At 40.2% G+C, this 19,194-nt stretch overlaps 1 protein-coding gene across 7 annotated transcripts in view; it reads right to left on the bottom strand.

The window, feature by feature from the left end:
• Positions 1-19,194, bottom strand: part of Hr4 (nuclear hormone receptor 4) — a 150,841-nt gene that overhangs the window by 19,478 nt on the left and 112,169 nt on the right. For 5 of the 7 annotated variants that reach the window (XM_076627976.1, XM_076627978.1, XM_076627979.1 and 2 more), the window contains one exon: positions 4,826-4,930. In XM_076627976.1, coding sequence (XP_076484091.1) covers positions 4,826-4,925 — 100 coding nt within the window. In that variant the 5' untranslated portion in view covers positions 4,926-4,930. Of the gene's footprint in view, positions 1-4,825; positions 4,931-12,726; positions 13,129-19,194 lie in introns of those variants that run through there. The other 2 variants (XM_076627975.1, XM_076627980.1) reach the window with 1 other exon arrangement.

Here is a 19,194-nt window from a genome sequence, read left to right as displayed (position 1 = left end):
GTGTTCGAGATTGCACGTGCAGCTGCAAGGATATTTTGCAGCGAGAGCAATTTACGCGACCAACACGAAAGTGTAATACCCGTTCGGAGTGCTTAGATCGTGAAAAGGATGTGGGGACTACGGTTGTTCGTGTAGGTCAAGGAAGGAATGCAGTTGACAAGGTCGGGTTGTGATTGTAGGTACCTAGGTACTAGTTCTCACAGCTATTAATAGACCGATCAGCGTGAAAATCGGTTCCCGTGGATTATTCATTTACCGCCTTTCATTGTCTTCCTCTCGTTTAGATATCCCCCCTCTCCCTTAGGAACGGTTGGAATCGATTCCTTCCGCCGGTTATTCAATCCTGCTTTCAAACCTTTCGATTCTGATCACGTGTCGCGTAACTGTAGGAGACGACGAGAACTTCATTCATCATCAGCGAATGAGTCGATGATCAACGCGACAATCACAGTGAACAATTAATAATGTCGATGTTACGAAGATGATCGTATGTCTGTCCTTGCATGATTAATACTTAGCGCTCAGAGTACCGACGTGCTATGGTTTGGCGTTATTGTGGGGGCCCATAATGGATCAGTATAAACTCACGTTTGCGTCCTTTATTCTTCTTTGTCATTTAAAACTGTGCTGGTTTACTTATAAGAACTGATATAATTGTAAATATAATTCCGGCTGTAAAAATTGAATTGTCGAAAAATATAAATAAACAACAAAATATTTAGCTAAAATAGTTCGCAGAACTAGTTTTCCACTGCTGTTTGAACAGCGCGGAATAAAAATCATATGAATAAAAAAAGAAGATAGAAACTGAAGTTTGTTTTAGGTATATGTAATAAAATAGAAATTAAGTCTAAATTTGTAATATGAGCGAGAGTATGCTTTTTCCTCGAGGTACAGAATTGAAAACCGACAAAAGAATTTACATAAACTGAACGATCTAACAAAGTTCTTAAGAACGTGGGTTTAAGCTGTTCCAGGCACGAATTTCCGAAACTTAAAATAGTTTGTTTACCGAATATCGATGAACAACGGTTGTTTGAACCGTAGCAGCAGTATCGATGATCTAGCATCGTATACGGGGCCATTATCAGGTGAGATCTGAAGTAACGACGGAAGTCGAAATAATTTTGATAGGGTAACATTGAGAAAGCGTTGTACGGATGATACAAATAGGAATACGATGGAAAATTATTCAACGGTGTTCTTAGCGGTTGAAGTGTTCTTAGATTTATGTTCAATGAGTTCCAGTTCTCCATACGGTGAAGATCAGACGTGAAAAACAAACTATTTTTCAATGTAAAGTCCATTGTTTCGTCATCGTAGATATTCAACTTCTCCATTACGTTTTCTATGTATGTATCGTTGATATTGAACGATTGCTCAAGCTTCGTAGAATGTACATATGTAAGTACTTGTTGCATAGGGTATCACAGTTCTTTGTTAAACTCAATTCTCTTCATCGATTGTCTCCGGTAACTTTGATATCCTTGCACCTCTTCAAAATGATCATGTTTGATTGGTATATGGCCCGTACGTTATTACGGGCTTATTACTTTTAGTATTCTTGTTAAAAAATATCCTTCCATGTTGGCACGTATTATGGATAAATATTAGATTTAATTTTAATGCAAAATTTTTGTGTACTTCGGTTGATACAAAAGCGTGCTATTGATCTCACTTATTTGCTTGTCACGAATAAAAACCTTGTATCAAATTAAATATGTAAATCTTTAATATATATTAAATAGTATATAGATATATTATTTTGATAACAACGATCACGTACTTTTTGAAAGTTTATAAAAAATTATATTTACGTAAGGTTTATGCAAGAAGCAGCTTTCAGTAGAATAGCATATCATGGGTCAGACGCACCGAAAAGCATCGATCCCCTCCTTCATGCGGTACCAGTCGACTAATATCATCGGCTCTAAACTAGAGTTTCAATAAGCATCCAGTAATTGATGTCGCCGTTTGTCTTCTATTCTCTTTATCATATATTTTTCATTTTCAATCATAATGCGAAGCAAAGTACAAAATAATAAATTTAATAAAAAATAGAATCAATACGGAATGAAACAGAACGAAAAGGAATAGGAACAACACGTCGTGTTAACATTATTTAACCAGATCGTAACAAGTTAGCCGCAGCACATTCACGAACATAATGAGAAACTAATCAACTAACGTATCCTATTGTGACGTTAAACACGATCCGATCGATCTTTTATTTCCAGAATACGAAGAAAATATCACTTTCCTCGGTTACTATGTTGAAATACCAAGAGCGATTGGTACTCGTCCAAGTATTTTTCCATATTGTTACATTCATAAAACACTATACCGTTCCGGCCGGCACACGTCACCGTGTAATTGCGTCGCACGTTCCTCCGCATATGACGTTGCTCGCGCGTGGCCCCGGAGCGAAAGATCAATGATTCTCCAAGATGTAGCTCGCTTGGAATACTCGTCCCTCGGAAAACTGGCTCATTCATGTGCCATCTCGCGAACGAACCGTCCGTCTTCGGTAAAGGAAGAAGAAGAACCGTCAACTTTATCGTATGAAACTCGATCCCGCATACGCCCTTCCAAATCGACGTTATTTCTGGCATAACAAAAATCCAGGTTCACCGTCGTTACCATCGATTCGGCTTCCGGCCAACGACAGTCTCTGACCTCTAATCGCCGGTAGATCGAGGGTCATTGGTATCGGTTACATTTGCGAATGATGTTCGAGCAATCAATGCAGCTTAATTAACGCACAGCAGGTCATAGATTTCTTTCACCACAGATAATTAGCTCCTCTGTTTTGTTCGTCCAATGGTTAACTATATTCGTTAGATTTTCGATAGCTTGTGCGTGGAGGGCACGATAGAAAGTGGTTTATCGCGTGCTGGCGCGAGTTCAGACGAAGCCGAACTAGCACCGGTGCACGTCCGGGAAACCGCGTGGGTTGATATTCAACCCTGCAGCACCGCTAGCAACCAGCACCCCCTCCCTTTCTGAACTTACTACCTTCCCTCTTCGCGCTACTCACTACACAGACGCGATCGCGATGCCTCAACTAGCCCCACGGCAACCAGTCCTTCATAACCGACCACTCGAAATCTTGTTTAGGAGACACAATAATAGAGGCGTTTATAGCGTTTCTCTGAAGTCACCGATGACTGAATCTGGTCGAGCATAAAGATTTTCAAGAAAGGGAACTGCGTAAAACATACAATTTTATAGTGACGGACGTTATAGGTGTTAAAGATTGAGAGTGTCAATGATTGGAGGGGGATAAGAAGTTGACACTCTTGGCACGATATTAGAGCAGCTTATTATCTCACGCCTGTCTATCATTTTGTCAAGTTATTAATTTTTTGTCGTTGCTTACTTTAGATGATAGATATCTAGGTACATATCAGGTCAGTCTATAAGCTCATGTGTATTTTTGTCCTATTATTAATGTAACGTAATGTAAATAAAAAATAATGTACTTTATTATTTCTTGCCTTTAGTAGATCCACGAGGGCTTTCTCATTGCATCGTCACGTTTGTCTCCCTTTGCAAATAGTAACGTTTTATCGCCTTTTGTGCAATTTATTATCTCGAGTAACTTCGCGGATTTTACGATTCCCCGATTTGAGATTATTTTATTAAATTAGTCATTTTAGTGGAATCAATTGTATTTGGAAACGAATATGCGCGTATTTCTTCAACGTTCTTCAAACAAAGGATGCATGGTAAAATTATGTAGCTCGACCGATGCACGATGACAATGCGACTACACGCGTAACTAAAATGCGAGTCAACTTTGTTGACACCATTACTTGAATAACTCGCGTTTATATTGTTGCAAAACCACTAGGCAGCATTGGAGGTGATCCAGAAACTTTATTTCGATAAATGTTCGCTGAGTGGAAAGATATAATAAATTCGTAGCGCAGACCACCAGTCTAGGTTCTAGAAGTTTGTACTCTCGTATGTAATGTAATGTAATGATACAGTTACTCGTTTATGGTTTTCAAAGCGGAACAGATGAAGCATGATTGATGTTACACACGCGTTTTATACGACATATGTAGTGTAATGTACGCATGTTATGAAAATCGGAGCAATAAGGGTATCAAATATGGCATTATGGGCGGCAACTAATCATTACAGTTGCGCTGATCACTTTCATGGCTCGTTCTAGGTATTCTCAACAAGAAAAGATTGTTCGCTCGCTAAGCTTTGGTCGGACAATGATATACGATTCCTCTCAAAGACACGATTACGACAGCTGTTGAAATCTCGATACGATATTGTTTTGCTCGTTTTACAATTAACGATTACTGCTCAACAATTAGAGATTTACGAGTGTTCCAACTTCTCTAGTTCTGACAACGTCATTCAGCTCGGTAATCACACGTTTTACCATTGTTGAACGCACAGTTGAATTATACCTTGTCACCCATGTAATTCCCTTCACAAGCAAAGATACCTAGTGCAACGCGCGATAATGCGCCGATAACAATTCAGGAAAACTTGAACTCTCATGATAACGATTTCCTGACAAGGATGAACGATCGCTGAGCGAGATGTGAGTGTTCTATTCTATCGTTCGTCGTGTGACTTATCGATGAAACTATTTGATGCTATATATAATTAAAATGGAACTAAACCGAAGTTTTCGTATATTAATCGTTGAAAAATGAAAGGGGAATGTTACTAAGATTAAGTCGATAAAATATAAAGAGACGTTTTGTGATCCGTCGATGAGGGGTAACATTTTTTACACACGATGTATGTTCGAAATAGACGTCATTAAACGAAAAGGAAAGAGAAAATGATTTCTTACCGTCGCTACTACATCGGGAGTCGACCTTCCTCCTTTTCAACTTGAGGTCTTGAAACAAGCTCATGTTGTCTAGCTCACACGGGCTGCTCGTAAGGGTCATAATTCCTGCAAATAAAACGATAGGAAAAGGATTAGGTTTATCGGTTGATCGTTGGTACACCAGTTTGACACGTATTATCTTGTTATAGTAAATATATAAATGTAATATATGAAGGTAGGTTCAAAGGATCGTAGAAATTAAAGTCGCGATAGATGCCTCGGCCGTGTCTGTCACGAAAAACATCTTCATTAATCATGAACCGTCTAGTCACGTTCCTCTTTCATTATACAGCAGTGATATATAAATGAATGGCACGGTGAAGCTTTCGCGTGGATCAAGTTTCAGCACAGAATTCATGAATAAAGAGCAATTCACACGGCAGTGATTGCTCGGACATTCTACGTATTGTTACGTAAATCATTACATTGTTAAAATATAAAGCGCATTTAGTACATCTTTTACGAACTCTGTTGAAAAGCAGAATGTTGTTTATGTTATTTTTATGTTAAAAATAATACTGGCTAACAAAAGTTGCATATTTAAAAAACTATCTAAAGCTTGAATTTCCAAGCTGTGGTTCGCGATGTCTAAGAGGTTCGTAAAGTGTTTTTCGGAGGATCACGACCAGAATTTATTCTGAAATTAATAATAGCTGTTAAAACTAGCTTCGTTTCGCTACTAAAAATTCCTTTTTATGGATCTACACTGGGGATAGACTCGCCAGTTATTTGACTACTATGAACAAAGGTTGTGAGTCGGAAAATTTTGGGAATGTTGTTTTAAATAAACTTGTATCTGCTTCTGTAAATTTCTATTGATAAAGATACCAAAAACGACGATAAAGGGGTTATGTCACGCGTGACTCATTACTAAAGAGCAACTTTCTCACAAGTCGTTTCACGCTTCTCAATACGAGATTACGGCTTTCCCTTCCTGTGGTTCGTTCGAGAGCGCAGGCTGGTGGGTCCACAACATAAGACGCTTCTTGACTATTAGTGATGGAAACCATCTCGCTTGGCCGAGGATATCGGCTATCGCAAAGAGAACGGATTGAATGTGAAAGTAGATACGTGTGTCGGACGCACGCGTTTGCGATTACGGCGAACACATAGCGTTCGCCATTAACCCCTCTTTAGCCAATAGCATACAATTGGATCGTTGGATGGGAGTATCTTTGAGCGGCACTACACGCAACGATATGATTTGATGCCGATCCATCGTAGAATCGACAAATGAATCATAGAATCGCGATAAGCTTATAAAAATTTCACGAAATCGTATAACTTCAACCAATAATGAACAATAGAAGTTGTAGAGTTTTACTGACAAACGATGTAGGTAAGTATCAGGAAATTAAGCAGTTACTCTTTTGGCGGGAAATGATATAAATTTCATACTGTAAAATTTGCAATAATTTACTTTAGCATAACAATAGTCGACAATCTAAAAAAGAAATCGAATTTTACCTAGTTTGCTCTTGAATAATCTCGAATAATAAGTATTTGAGATCGATATTCAAAATACATATACATATGTATATTTCAGCGTCATCGCTCAGATATCATAGATAAACGAATAAGTTGATGAATAAGTGTCGATTTGTGCACCAGGTCAGTTTAACAATGCTCGTTCACTCGTACAAAGTGTTCTGATAATGATGAATCGCGTCTTATCGTTGTTTGCCTGCTGTTTGTAATTAATGGTCTACAGAGACGAGAGGCAGTTTTACGGTTGTACGCGAGAGAAATGGTCTATGACACACCATGGGTCGTTTTAATAAACGCGATGTTGCGGATAATACGGGCCAATCGTATGCGAACGCTCGATTCATGCAACCACGTTCGCGTGTAGTGCGTTTGGTATGGTTCTGGCGGCCGTTTCGAATCACCTATCGTATAGAGCGATACTGGGTAATTGATGTTGGCCGATATTAACGTTGGCAGGTGATTTTTCTTGGGAAGGGAGAAGGAAAGCATTAATTCATAAAAAAATGTTTAATCTCATTGATGTAGGTACTCGTATTTAGAGCTGCAATCCATTTTTACGAACATCTCTGACATTTGGAATAGGAGATCTGCCAGATAGGAATTAGAAATTAGTGTAAATACGTATACCAACCGAAGATTGCACAACAGTCTTGTTAAAAATTTTTATAACGTTGCTCTAATGACGTCCACTAGACGCAAGTATATCATTTAAGAAATACGTTTATCCTGCATATGTCTTGTCTGTGGAGTCTTGAATTTCCATTTATCTTTAACAGTGTTTATTTCATCTTCAACTTTGTGGAAGTTTAAATTTACAAACATTTGATAACGATCATCCACGCCCCCTGGTTTGCAACCAAGTCAAGTTTTCTACGCTCAGGCTTAAGCAAATAATCGCGTATCGTAAAATCACGGAACAACTTTCTCTCTCATGTCAAGTACTCTTACAGATCGAACAATTTCTCTTACATACGACTGCTCCATGTTAAGCAACAGTCTTTTTCTGTACGATCTTGTCGGAAGTTTTATACAGGGTGGCGTACGCAATTCGAACAAACTGTGTTTTTAAAATAGTTGGACATACGTAAAATGGCACAAAATTAATTCCATACTAAATATAATTCTACAACATTCCATTTTGCCTTATGTTACTCTTTTCCATGTCTAACTACATCTTCCATTTTTAGTTGCATAGATTGCCTGTATTTAAAAATATTTCCCCTTCGCGTTCTGTCTCGTATGTCTACGCGTTTCGCTGCCCACATGATCGATGGGACGATCTATTCGAATTTATTGGAAGAAAACAAAAAGAACGAAACAATTCGATTATGAGCAAACATGCGAAGACGTGCAAGTGCACCTAATTGCGTTTCGCGCGGATAGAGCGGTCCATGTTCAAGAGCGCGGTAATTTAACGCAAACTATCGATTCCCCCATACATTCTATCTTATATTTATCTCTGAAACACCGCTTTCCGTTTCGCAGTATCCAACTCGATTACAAGCAATACACCAAGTATTTCCGATAAACACGACGCCACTCGAACGCGTAGCCGTTGGAGCGTCACGTACTGTGGTTGTGCGCGAGCAAAGGCTAACAGCTCTAGCAGGAAGCTGAGAGAACGAGCCCCTTGGCCGCAATCGAAAATACCAGTAGCATCGGAAAACCAATGGATTCGTCGCGAATCGCTGCAATGTACCAATACCCGGTCAAGTGCAGCATAAGTGTAGCGAAGTTACAGAAACGAGCTAAGTGCCACAGATGTAAACTGTGGAGTAGCTTAAGCTAACTCCAGAGCCACGTGGGCGGGTATATGCGTAGTAGGTTTGTGCGGCACCAGATGGCGTTTACGTGTACCATTACATGGACGAAGCGCATCCACGATCCACGGCCACAGCAACGTTGGTGCGCCTGCGCGCTCACATACGGCAAGCGGCACTAAACGGGTGTGCGTGGTGGTGCAGCGGGGTCCTTGCTCCCTGGCGTATGTGGGTCAGCAGTCTCACACACGCTACTATTCTTGCGTAACCAATGCATGCATACGACCGACAGCTGCCGCCACTGCGGTGTGCACATGCACACACCGAGACGGAAAGTGCAGCCAATGCACTAACCTACGGTCTCTTCTTGCGAGGCCGCTGGCGCGGCGCAGCGATCTTGTTGTGTATACGCGAGAATGTGCATGTGCACGCGCCTCTGTGTCGGGCTCAAAGCCACGCAAGCTCTCGCTATCTCGGCCAAGCTTTTTCGAGGTTCGCGCTTTACCCCGATACTCTTGGTATTTGCTTCATTAAACGTGGCGCTGTCGCAAAGAAGGAGGGCGACCGCTAGGGCTTTTCAGATATATCGTGCCCTTTCTCTTCTTTTTATCTCGGTGCTCTTCGTCGACCGCTTCGCCGAGGCTTTTAATTGAACATCGGAAGTCGCTCGATAATTGGAAAGTTGTGTAACACGTTATTATCACATGTTAGGCGTATTCCTCTGTTGAATGGGATTTTCGCGAGACTTAGAATCGATTGCTCAACTTTGTACGCTTATTCCTGTAACTACATACATTGGACTTAAAGTCGAGCGTGTTATATTTCCTTTATCAAAATATTTAAAAAATGTGTTCGGTTCGGTAATAGTTCTTGACAAAATTGTTTACTTTATATCTTATACATTTATATTTTACTTAAATGTTGCATCTTTTTCAAAATATTATATTTACGTAAGTTGTCAGACATCTTCCTTCTTGTGTTCTTTTTGTTCAGAGTTTATCTTGTTTAAAATGTTTCTCTTTTGATTAGAATATAAAGGATCGTACACAACAATATTTATGCTTGCAACGTTTAGTATACCCATGGTTTAGCAACGCTTATGTAATCGAATGAAAGGTTAGAGATTTTGTTTTACATAACAGGAAAGTAAAAATATTTTTTAATCGATCGCGACTTCGAGGTAATCGCATGTTACATTTTCCTTCGTATCGATATTTTCTCCTGTGTCGTGTAAACCGGTATAATTATTTTCGTAAATCCATTTCCTGGATTTCCGGTCGTAATAGGAACGTAACCGTAACAGGAAGTACCTAAGCTGCATAATCCATCGCGTGATGATTGAATGAAAAGCATTAATATTAAAGAGTAGATTTAAACATTCAAAATCATTCTGTCTACATAAATGTTTCACTGCAAAAGATTTTTTTTCACACCTATAGCCTCTGTTATTTTATTTCTGTTTTTCAATTAACTGTTACTCCGAAACTGATCGTAACAACGGTTTCACCGTAAAGATAAGAATGCCGTCAAACTGTTTTCTATATACAAATAAAAAACCTTAGGATTCTTCTATACCATATTTCTATCCAGTTAACAACATCACGAATCTAGTGAAACAGTGCCGCGTAATTTTATGTACCACGGGTAGATTTTAACGCTATAGGGGCCACTGATGGTGAAAGTGACTCTCCCACGCCATGACATCCTAGATCTACAACTCCCCACTCGAATCTGTCCGACTCTAGGCTCTCTGTTTCTCGTGTTTGGAGGCTCTGCTACTCATTTTTTTCTCGGCTAACTCCCGTTCAAGTATCCTGGCCACGCGATTGGCTCTCGCGTCATGCTACAAGCAAACGAATTCCTGACAATGGTAATGAGTCGCGGATAAAATAATGCCGCTTTGAACGATCAGGAAATCTCTCGGGGCGTGATTTAGGACGTATCGTGGAATTGATTACTTCGTGTGGAAAACACTGCTTTTGCAGAATCAAAATTCTAAAGCTTGTAGGAAGTTCAATGGACAAGATCAACCCATCGCTTAGAATCTTTACTATTATTCGAAGTAATCTGCTCAGAATACAAATAGAATGTCTTTTCTAAAAATCATAGTATTTTCGATGCATCAATGTGCAGGAATATTTATAGAATCGCTTAAGGCTTATACACATATAAAGTAGTCGGTGGTCGACCACAAGAGAAATCGAACGTGTGAAAAGTCGAATGCCAAGCTTTGCGCGTACTTTATCGCCATGTGTAGTACCGTTATTTGAAATAGCGAGTTATCGCTTATCAGGCCAGGTCCTCACGGATGTGAAACCTCGTTTTCAACCGTGTCCACCTTTCAACCGACTTATCGGAGGAAGGAAAACGACGCTGCTAGCGTAACGATACACCCTGCGGGAATACCAATTTAACCTTTAAATCAGTTAGAAAAAAGCGCTATAGTTTTTACACCGATGAAATTTTCTTTCTGAAAACGTATCTCCGTAGAATGTCAAAAAATGAATCCCGGTCTCGCTTCGAAGCAGTTGGATCGAGTCTGCGTTCCTTCCTAGTGGCGCAAAAAGAGGATTCTCGATTGAACTACGTTCACCGAACTTTCTTTTTCACATGGAGAGACGAAGGAAGACAGGAAAGAGAACAAATAGGGACACACGAGGAACTCTGCTTCCTCGTGTGTATTTCGTGTTATCTCAGACAGGTTGGATCGCTCGCGGGACTAAGGAAACGGCATTGTCGTGTAAGAAAGTTCTTCGTACACGTATCACCGACAATAGGTCTGCAATAATGTCCGCCACAAACGTTCTTCCAAAGCATTGTTTCAAAGATTTGTCGTTTATTCATACACTGAGATCCATCGGGGAATGTCCTTCGGCGCTCGTACGACAATGGAGCGACATTATAAATATTCCGTTTTAATTTTTCTTACGAGGGAGAAGAAGGAAAGGGGAAGCGTTGAGGCAGGAGGCACAGGAATCGTGTCTCTCGGATACTCGTGAGTCGGGCAAGCAGTGAGAACGGCCAGTGAGAGTCAGAGCTCCGTACGTTGAACCTCCGCAGTGAAAGTTTCTATTATACCACTGGCCTTACCTTACTTTTCCTACGGCAAGTTCTGCCGTGTTGTGTCATAAGGCGACGAGCGGCGTGGAAACGTCGAAATTCGTTCCATCGTCTCCGTCGTGTTCCATTACTTTCAGACCGAGCCAGAATTTTTACACGTAAGCTAGACTACTAACGATACGGTTCCTCGGAACGTTGTCGAATCGTCGGAAGCAATCCTCGTGATTTAACAATTTTGTTGTTCCGCAGAGAAAACGAGAAGTCTGGTTTCGTTGAACTTTAATCGACGTTCGATCATTTCAGAAGGAAAGAACGATTTACTGCGTGATCAATTTTCGTTTCATATAATTTCATGAGTATTTCTCCGCTCTTCACGCGGAATCAACAAACATGCTACCTTAACGAGATTCTTATGGATCGTTAGATTATTTATGAAGCATAACATGTTCTTCGTTGCTCTTGATCGATTTTTTGAACGTACGAATCGTCGGATCAGCGCATAATTGCTTTTAAACATTGCAACACATTGGCACAACGGTGTTTCGAAACAGCAGGAAGCCCGTAGAAATATTTCGTTCACGAAAAATCCTGATAGCTCGGTGTAAGGCAATACGAGTGAAGTTCACTTGTTACGCCACGACAGTGCAACGAAGTTTACCGATGGAGGCTCGAACTGTTGCAATCTGGAGCAAAAGTCGGTGTTGCGAAGCTACAAAGAACCCCGTGGTTCCAGGTTTCTATCGTTTACGCAATCGATCGTACTAGAACTCTGACTATCGCTTAGGACTTTGCGGTAAGCAAAATATTCTATTCGTAGCTTCCGCTCTCCAATAGCGACAAATTTGAAATCTTTCAAAGAATTTCCAATCGAAAAATTGTAATATGTGGAGATATATAATCAAAGAATCACATATAGAGATATATAACAAATCAAAAAAAGTAATTTAAAATCTTGCAATAATTTTCCAATTTAAAAATTATAAATAAGCTATATAACCCGAGATTAAATCGTGTATTGCCGAGAAAGAGGATCAACTTTGATTTCTACAAACGATTCGTGTTTCGTGTTTCCAATGACGGTCGAGAAGAGAATAAATCTGGCAGCATTCTGTATCGTTGGTATACATATGGTCGGAACTGTGATTCAAAATTAGCGAAACGTACAATTGTGAAATTGCGTTGCAGTGTTATTGACCTGGAGGACGCTGACAAACTGACACCTCGTTGTACCTCGGAAATTAATTCCACAAAACTTCGCCCCACGATTATCATTAGAATCGGTTTATAAAAAAAACCACTAGAAACTTTGTCAAACGATAATTCAATCCTTGTGAATTCCTATCATTCCTCGAAGAACGGATAGTTCTCCGTTAGAACGACAATCGCGTAATTTTAACTATTCGACTATTCGCGTAAATTTAATCAGATTTATCCGTGATATTAATCGATCACTATTTTATTAATTACCATCTTCGTCAGCTTCGAAACGACGTAAAGGTAGTAGTACATCGTTAAACAAAATTTTATACTACCAGTTTAAAATAATAGTCCTACCTATGTGACGACCTTGTAGAACACTCATCTTCGCGCACATGATATGCCACAGTACGAAACGAAGCCTTCTATCGAAGTATGATATCCAACCGTCTTTCACGCTCGTCACTCGTCTCGATATCGTTCGATCATCGATCGTTCGTCCACACGATACTACGTACAGAGTCGCGATTGGGTCACTTCGTCCGCAATTAAACACACGTAACAGTCCTTTCGAGAATCGGATCACGTAAATTCGTTTTTTCCTTCAAAATCCACATATTCATTTTAGTCCAAGTCTCGACAATCGTTGTCCAGAATCGAGATCTCGATGTCACTGCATTCGTCGCAACAACAAGTGTCTAACGGGAAATAGAGTCATCGAGAAACATGGGAAATCGGCGAAGATTTCGGTACGATTCGTTTCTACGATTATTCGACGAGTCGAAGGGGGAACTCACGGCCACGATAAACTTTCCTGAGAGTCCGGAAGAGACGACGAAGCAGTCGCAGCGCGCAGGAGCCCGAAGTGAACGCCTCGCACAGCCCAAAGTTTTTGGGGCAGCCAGTTGTGCGGGCCACGCGATCCACCGAAGTCATGGATCCACGGTGTTGGGTGGTGGTGGCACCAGTGACCTCGATACCAACCGAGGCCCTCCAATCCAAACGCCCAATGCCAAAAACTCGACACGCGTATACGCGAGAACTTTCACTCTCTCAAAGTTCTTCGTGATAGCTGGCTCAAGTGGCGGAGCATCGTAAGATGGGAATAACAAGTCGAAATGATTCTTGAACGTGACCTGTCGAATACACGATCTTTTCTTAAGTTACGCGATTCAAATTAGATAAGTCAGTCCCTAATGGAGTGTTACACGAGAGGTTCGTTTCTTTCTTGGAGCAGAAAAAATTGATGCTACTTTTATCGATTAAAGACTTTCACCGAAGGAGCACTCGATAGTAGAAAGACCAATGAAGGGGAACGAACAATTCGTCGGACAGCTCAAAGTGACGTTCGAAGACGATCGCCGAAGCGAAAAGTCGTACTAGAGATCAAGTAAGAGGAGCCGAGAAAAGAAAGCGATATCGAGACGACCAACCATCGTGCTCGATCGGAAAATTTAATTAGTTCATTGGCGAGAAGCGGATTGTGAAAAATTGCACGAATGACGGTTACAAAATATATCAACGCGGAAGAGTCCGTGTAAATCGTCGACTAACCCCGACGCGTTATATAAACATGCTCGAGCGCATTTAGACGCGCGTATGCTCGAAACGCGGGGGAAAATCAATCTCCAAATAAAGAATCGCAAGAAAGCGATGTTCTTCTCGCGTCAGCTTTTCTTCTTCTTGTGATTTCACTTTCGATCGATACGCGTACGATGTATACCTGATAATTGTGCGTGCGACCAGCGATCGTTGTTGCGCATCTTCGAACTAGAAAGGGCACCATAGGTCGATGATATACAATACCGTCTATAAATATCCGAGCTTTTATGGATTTAGGTATATGATAATAAGATAGAAATTTTATCAAAATATATAAATTAATGACAGATCAATAATTAAAAGTAGCATATACTTACTGTGCTGTTATGAAGTCAACAGACTGTAAATTTGGATTATATGTTAAAAAACTTGACAGTAGTTTTAGTAATTTGTCGATATAATGTTCTAAGTATTACTGTTTGAAATAATGTCAGTTTAAATGAATTCCCTCTACCTGACTCGTAGTTTAGAATTGAAAGAATTGTTTTTAAACAAGACAAAATAATTCTACGAACTTTAAAAATCAGTGTCATCGCATCATCATATACTACTGTATATAGGTAGTTGTAATGATTATAAGGAATAAAGATACCGCATTTCATTTGCGATGTTAGGATTAAATTTCATCCTGTTAAAAGCAAACAAGAATTCAGGTACTTTTGAGCGGTAATGTACTTAGATTGGTCAGTGTTTCATTCGTAACCGATAAGAAAGTAAGGAAAGTCTTTGGATGAAAGTTTCGACGCTGATCTCGTGCGGTGGCCGTTCGATTTCGGGGAAGTAGTCTCTTCTTCTTCTTGTTCATCTTTTACTTCTTCTTTTTCTTCTTCTCCTTCTTCCTCTCCTTAGTCTTCTTTTTCTCTGTGCCAGCGTATTTATTCGACGAAAGTAAAAGTAGCAGAGGACCTTGTGGTAGAACGTCGTCATCGTATATGACATCGAATCCTCTTTCTGCGTCTTCCTTCTCCCCTGGTCCCTCGTTACGGGCGTCCTCGCTGTTTTGGGATACCGGTTTTTGGGCGAAACGATACCATCTTACAGGAAGATTGAACCTGGTGAAAACCGCGTCCTTCGTGGAACAGGGTTATATTACGTCACGCATGTCACGTTATTGCTGTCCGCGTTTCACTGCACACCGCTGATATTTCGTCCCGGGTCGATTTTTTTGCGATATAATCTAGACATGACGCGTATAATCGAAAGCGGCGAGAATCAACGGTCACTACGCCATGGACCAAGAACCTTTTCGATTAGCGCGTCATTATTGTGAATTAACGGATCTGTACACCGACCAAGTTACGCAATAACCACGTGAATGATGAACTTTTACATTTAACTACGGTGTAGTAACTTTGTGCGTAGGAATGTCGGCTAGGTAAACCGGCTTACGATCACGACGAACGTAAAGGAATTTAAATTTCTTACAATATTGCAGTAGACTTTATACGAAGTGAATGGCGCGTAGCAGACTTTATATCGATATCGAACACACTTCTGTGAAGTGCGGCTTTTTTCTGCAGGAATATATTATTACATACTGCTAATCCTTACACGTATCTATACTCTCGCTATCGGGATGCTCATTTACTAACTTTGGAAAGGTTTCGGAAAGGAGATATCGGTAAATGACGAAATTAAATACCCTAGTTTAAAGCTATTGCCTATTCTGCCATTTACTCGATTATTATCCACTAATAACTTCACTATATTATTCACTCTCCTTTCCAAATCTTGCTGCTCTATTTCTTCACCAGTCTAAGATCTTCAACAACTAGCGAACGTCTAATCCGAAAATAACCGTTCTCCGAGTACAATGTTATTTTCCAGGACTCTTCCTCCAGATAAACTACAAATAAACTACACATTTCTCGTGTCTACACGATCCCAGTGCCTATCACCTGTTATGCCCCTTTATCGGTTGCATAACCAGACCTGGTTGATCCATCGTAGTTCGTTCTACCGAAGTCCAGACGAAAAATAGACAGTCCTTCGAAAATGTCGCGTGGTTCGCCTTTCACAAAGAGAAGCGAGACGCGACAGTCGACGAGATTGGCCCATTCGAAAAATCGCGAAGATCGTTCTAAGGTCGGAAACGCGTTGGTAGCAGGATTTTCTCAACTAGTTTTTCTAAGCAGCCTAGACGGATGGTGCTGTTACTGGCCGCGGTCGATGTATTCGTACGTGGCAGTGTGGGCAGTGCTGCAGTCGTTCGTACCAGCACGTTGTGAGCGGTCGGCCATGGCATACTTACTGATGTCAATCACACCGGCAGGCATGCACTGCTTTATTCGTATTGGAATACACGCATGCGTGCGGATACACGCGCAGAAGACGCTTCGCTCGCTATCGAATCTCGTAACCTTTTGCCCCTTAACCCGTGCAATTTCCTCGACCATTGATATCAGGTCGCAGCTGTGCCGACGTGCCGCGCCGCGGTGATCTAAGTCTGAACTTGGGCGACCCTTATACGCAACTTTGTTTCTGGAGCGGACGAAAAATTTAAAAGGGCGCCTCTGGACCGTGACCATCGACCGGCACACGAATAATCGTCAGATAAGTCCCCTCGCCTCGCGATTCCCGTTGCGCGCAAGAAACACCGCGAAACATGGCGTGCTAGTATGCTTGTTATCGTTCACTGACAACGAGAATACTGCGTATCATCAAACGCCGATTGTTCTTTTTTGATCTAGGACGACTGAAATGTGAAGTCACTACCGCATGGATACGATATCATGCCGTTTGTAACATACTTATTTTGTGGTTTATCGTATACATATAATTGAACACGAACCCCGCGTTGTTTTTTTCTTTTTTTATTAATTTTTTCAGATATTCGGGCAAATTATCGATGTAGTAGCAACGAACTATTATTGATCGAAGAATTTCTAAACGAAGATTGCTATAATTCTCTAGGATTGTGAAACGTTCCTTTTCAACCTGATTTTTATAGTCGTTGATTTATAGTCGCACTTTATAGTCGTTATCATTATACATGTATAAATAGCAGGTTAGTTTGTATACTGGTCGCACGTTCCTCAACCGCTTTGTTTCCTGGCAGACCTTATTCCTTCCAGGAGAGTCGGTTAATATCAAGTGCTTAGTCACGTTTCCCACTGATACTTGGCGCCATAATCGCTGCAAGTTGGCAAAACCGTATGTAAACAAGACCGGTACGTTTCAGTAAATAATTACTGAATTAGTCTACTTTCCGTTTTCTTGGATGGAGCCTGTGCTAAATACAGTACGCCACATTACGCTCCTAATAATACGTTGCCTTTTGTATTTGGAAGTCAGTCAAAGAGGAGTTTTGTGCGTTTTTCTCCGTTTCTTAAAAACGCTTGATCACGCTTTGCTAATGTTAAAGATATTTCTCGACGGTCTAAGGGGAATTTCAAGTACTCGCCATGAAGTATTTATATGCTGCAAATTCATGCAACGATTCGTATTTTATTGCTAATTAGATGTATCGATACTCGAACATATATTCTTATTCTCACAGATGTTCATTCATTATCTGGTAAAGAATAATATTCCTTTCTTGTATCAACGTCTCAGTTTGTGTTTGCAGATATCTTGAGTGATATTTCTTAGATCAGTACGTCACGTCGCGCCGTTCTCACTCTCATTCTCACAGAAGCATTAAACGAGTGTCATTGAAAGTCTTTCGTTAATCAACGATCGAGAGTCCGTGATCTTGATGGACTTTCCTTCGATCGAAGACGATCCATCTTGCTCAGTCGTGGCGTGTATCACGAGATATCGGTACGATAACTTCTCGCGAGGTATAACGAGTTTGAAGCTATAAGGCCAACTAACGTCCGTGAGAATCGACCTCAGAATGGTCACAACATTGCGTGTCATCATGTTCATTCTGAAGTGTTGAAGACGATCTTGTTCGAATAATAATTACTTTATAATCTTCTATATCAAGCCTATAAAAATATTTATATAAAAGTTATTAATACTTTCTTTGGTTTTATAACGGTATTCCCTGAAAATTTCACAAACAAATTCAAATTATTTTTCAATATCGAAAATTTGGGAAGAAGGTATAATTAATCTGGATGTCGAAATGAAAGCCCAACTCTGTAATACTTGTAATACAAAAAAAAAAAAAGAAAAACAAAAAAAGAAGAACAAAAAATACACGTATAAGCAACTATACACGTATATCGTACTTGTTCAATGAAAACGATTCATTTATCCAAAAGTGACGAAGGAGGTGTAAGAACATCTTTCGGTCGAATTCTCTCCATATAGGTACATAAGGTACTAGTAGATATAATCTGTGACGCACGAATCAGTGGTTCGAACCTTTTTCGCGGATGACCGTAACTGATATCGGGCCATTCAAAATAAGGACTTGGACCTTCTCGATACCCTGGCGCGTTTCTAATATCTAGTCACGAACGTGCTGTGTCATGCACCTTTCGGGAACGCGTTTCTCTCACGACGAATGGCGTCTAGGTATTCCCATTCGAATACCGGTACTTGCTGACTGCACGTGTCAGGGTCAAATGACATCATTCCGACGCAAGGATCTTCGTGATGGTGTGCCGACGTTTGTGTCGTCGTAATTCATCCCGTCGATCGTTCATGGTTCTGGTAGTGCCGGGATAGCAGTCGACAGAATCGCAAGATCCTCTTTGACTGACCGCCGTTTCGACCAACTATTCTTAATTTTTGTTCGTCTCGATATTTTTTCGACACCATAAAGATCTTTAGTTCTTTATTTTTTCCCAAATACTTATCTACATCATTGACTGCACTTGCTACAGAAACAAATGATCCAGCAAGAGTTTATAATTTGCTAAAGAGACGTTTCACAATTTTCATGGCTGTGGCGAGTTATAGCAGTTTAAGTGGTGTTTTTTAAGTTGATGTAACTGTTCGGTTGTTTGTTTATTGGATAAAAATTCGATTGGAATTCTAGAATTGAAAGACATTAATAAAATCGGAAAATTAGAAACTTGTTTTTTGCAATTGAGAAAAAGGAAGATGGCTGTAAGAAGTGTTTGTATCAAGACGAATTGAATTTACAATAGTAGTAACTATGGCGATTTATGTTACAATATTATAGAAATAATGTTTTCTCTTAACGAGTGATGATTCTGATATTATATGACATATGATGGTAAAATCAATTTTAGTGAAATCTGAAGAGACAAAAACTACTTACAGTTTGAATAAAATCCTACGATGCTTAATTTAATTAATATTGTG

The sequence above is a fragment of the Bombus vancouverensis genome, chromosome 3 (genome assembly GCF_051014615.1).
Source record: "Bombus vancouverensis nearcticus chromosome 3, iyBomVanc1_principal, whole genome shotgun sequence".
In the NCBI taxonomy this organism is placed as follows: domain Eukaryota; kingdom Metazoa; phylum Arthropoda; class Insecta; order Hymenoptera; family Apidae; genus Bombus; species Bombus vancouverensis.
This window is presented reverse-complemented; position numbering and strand designations above follow the sequence as displayed.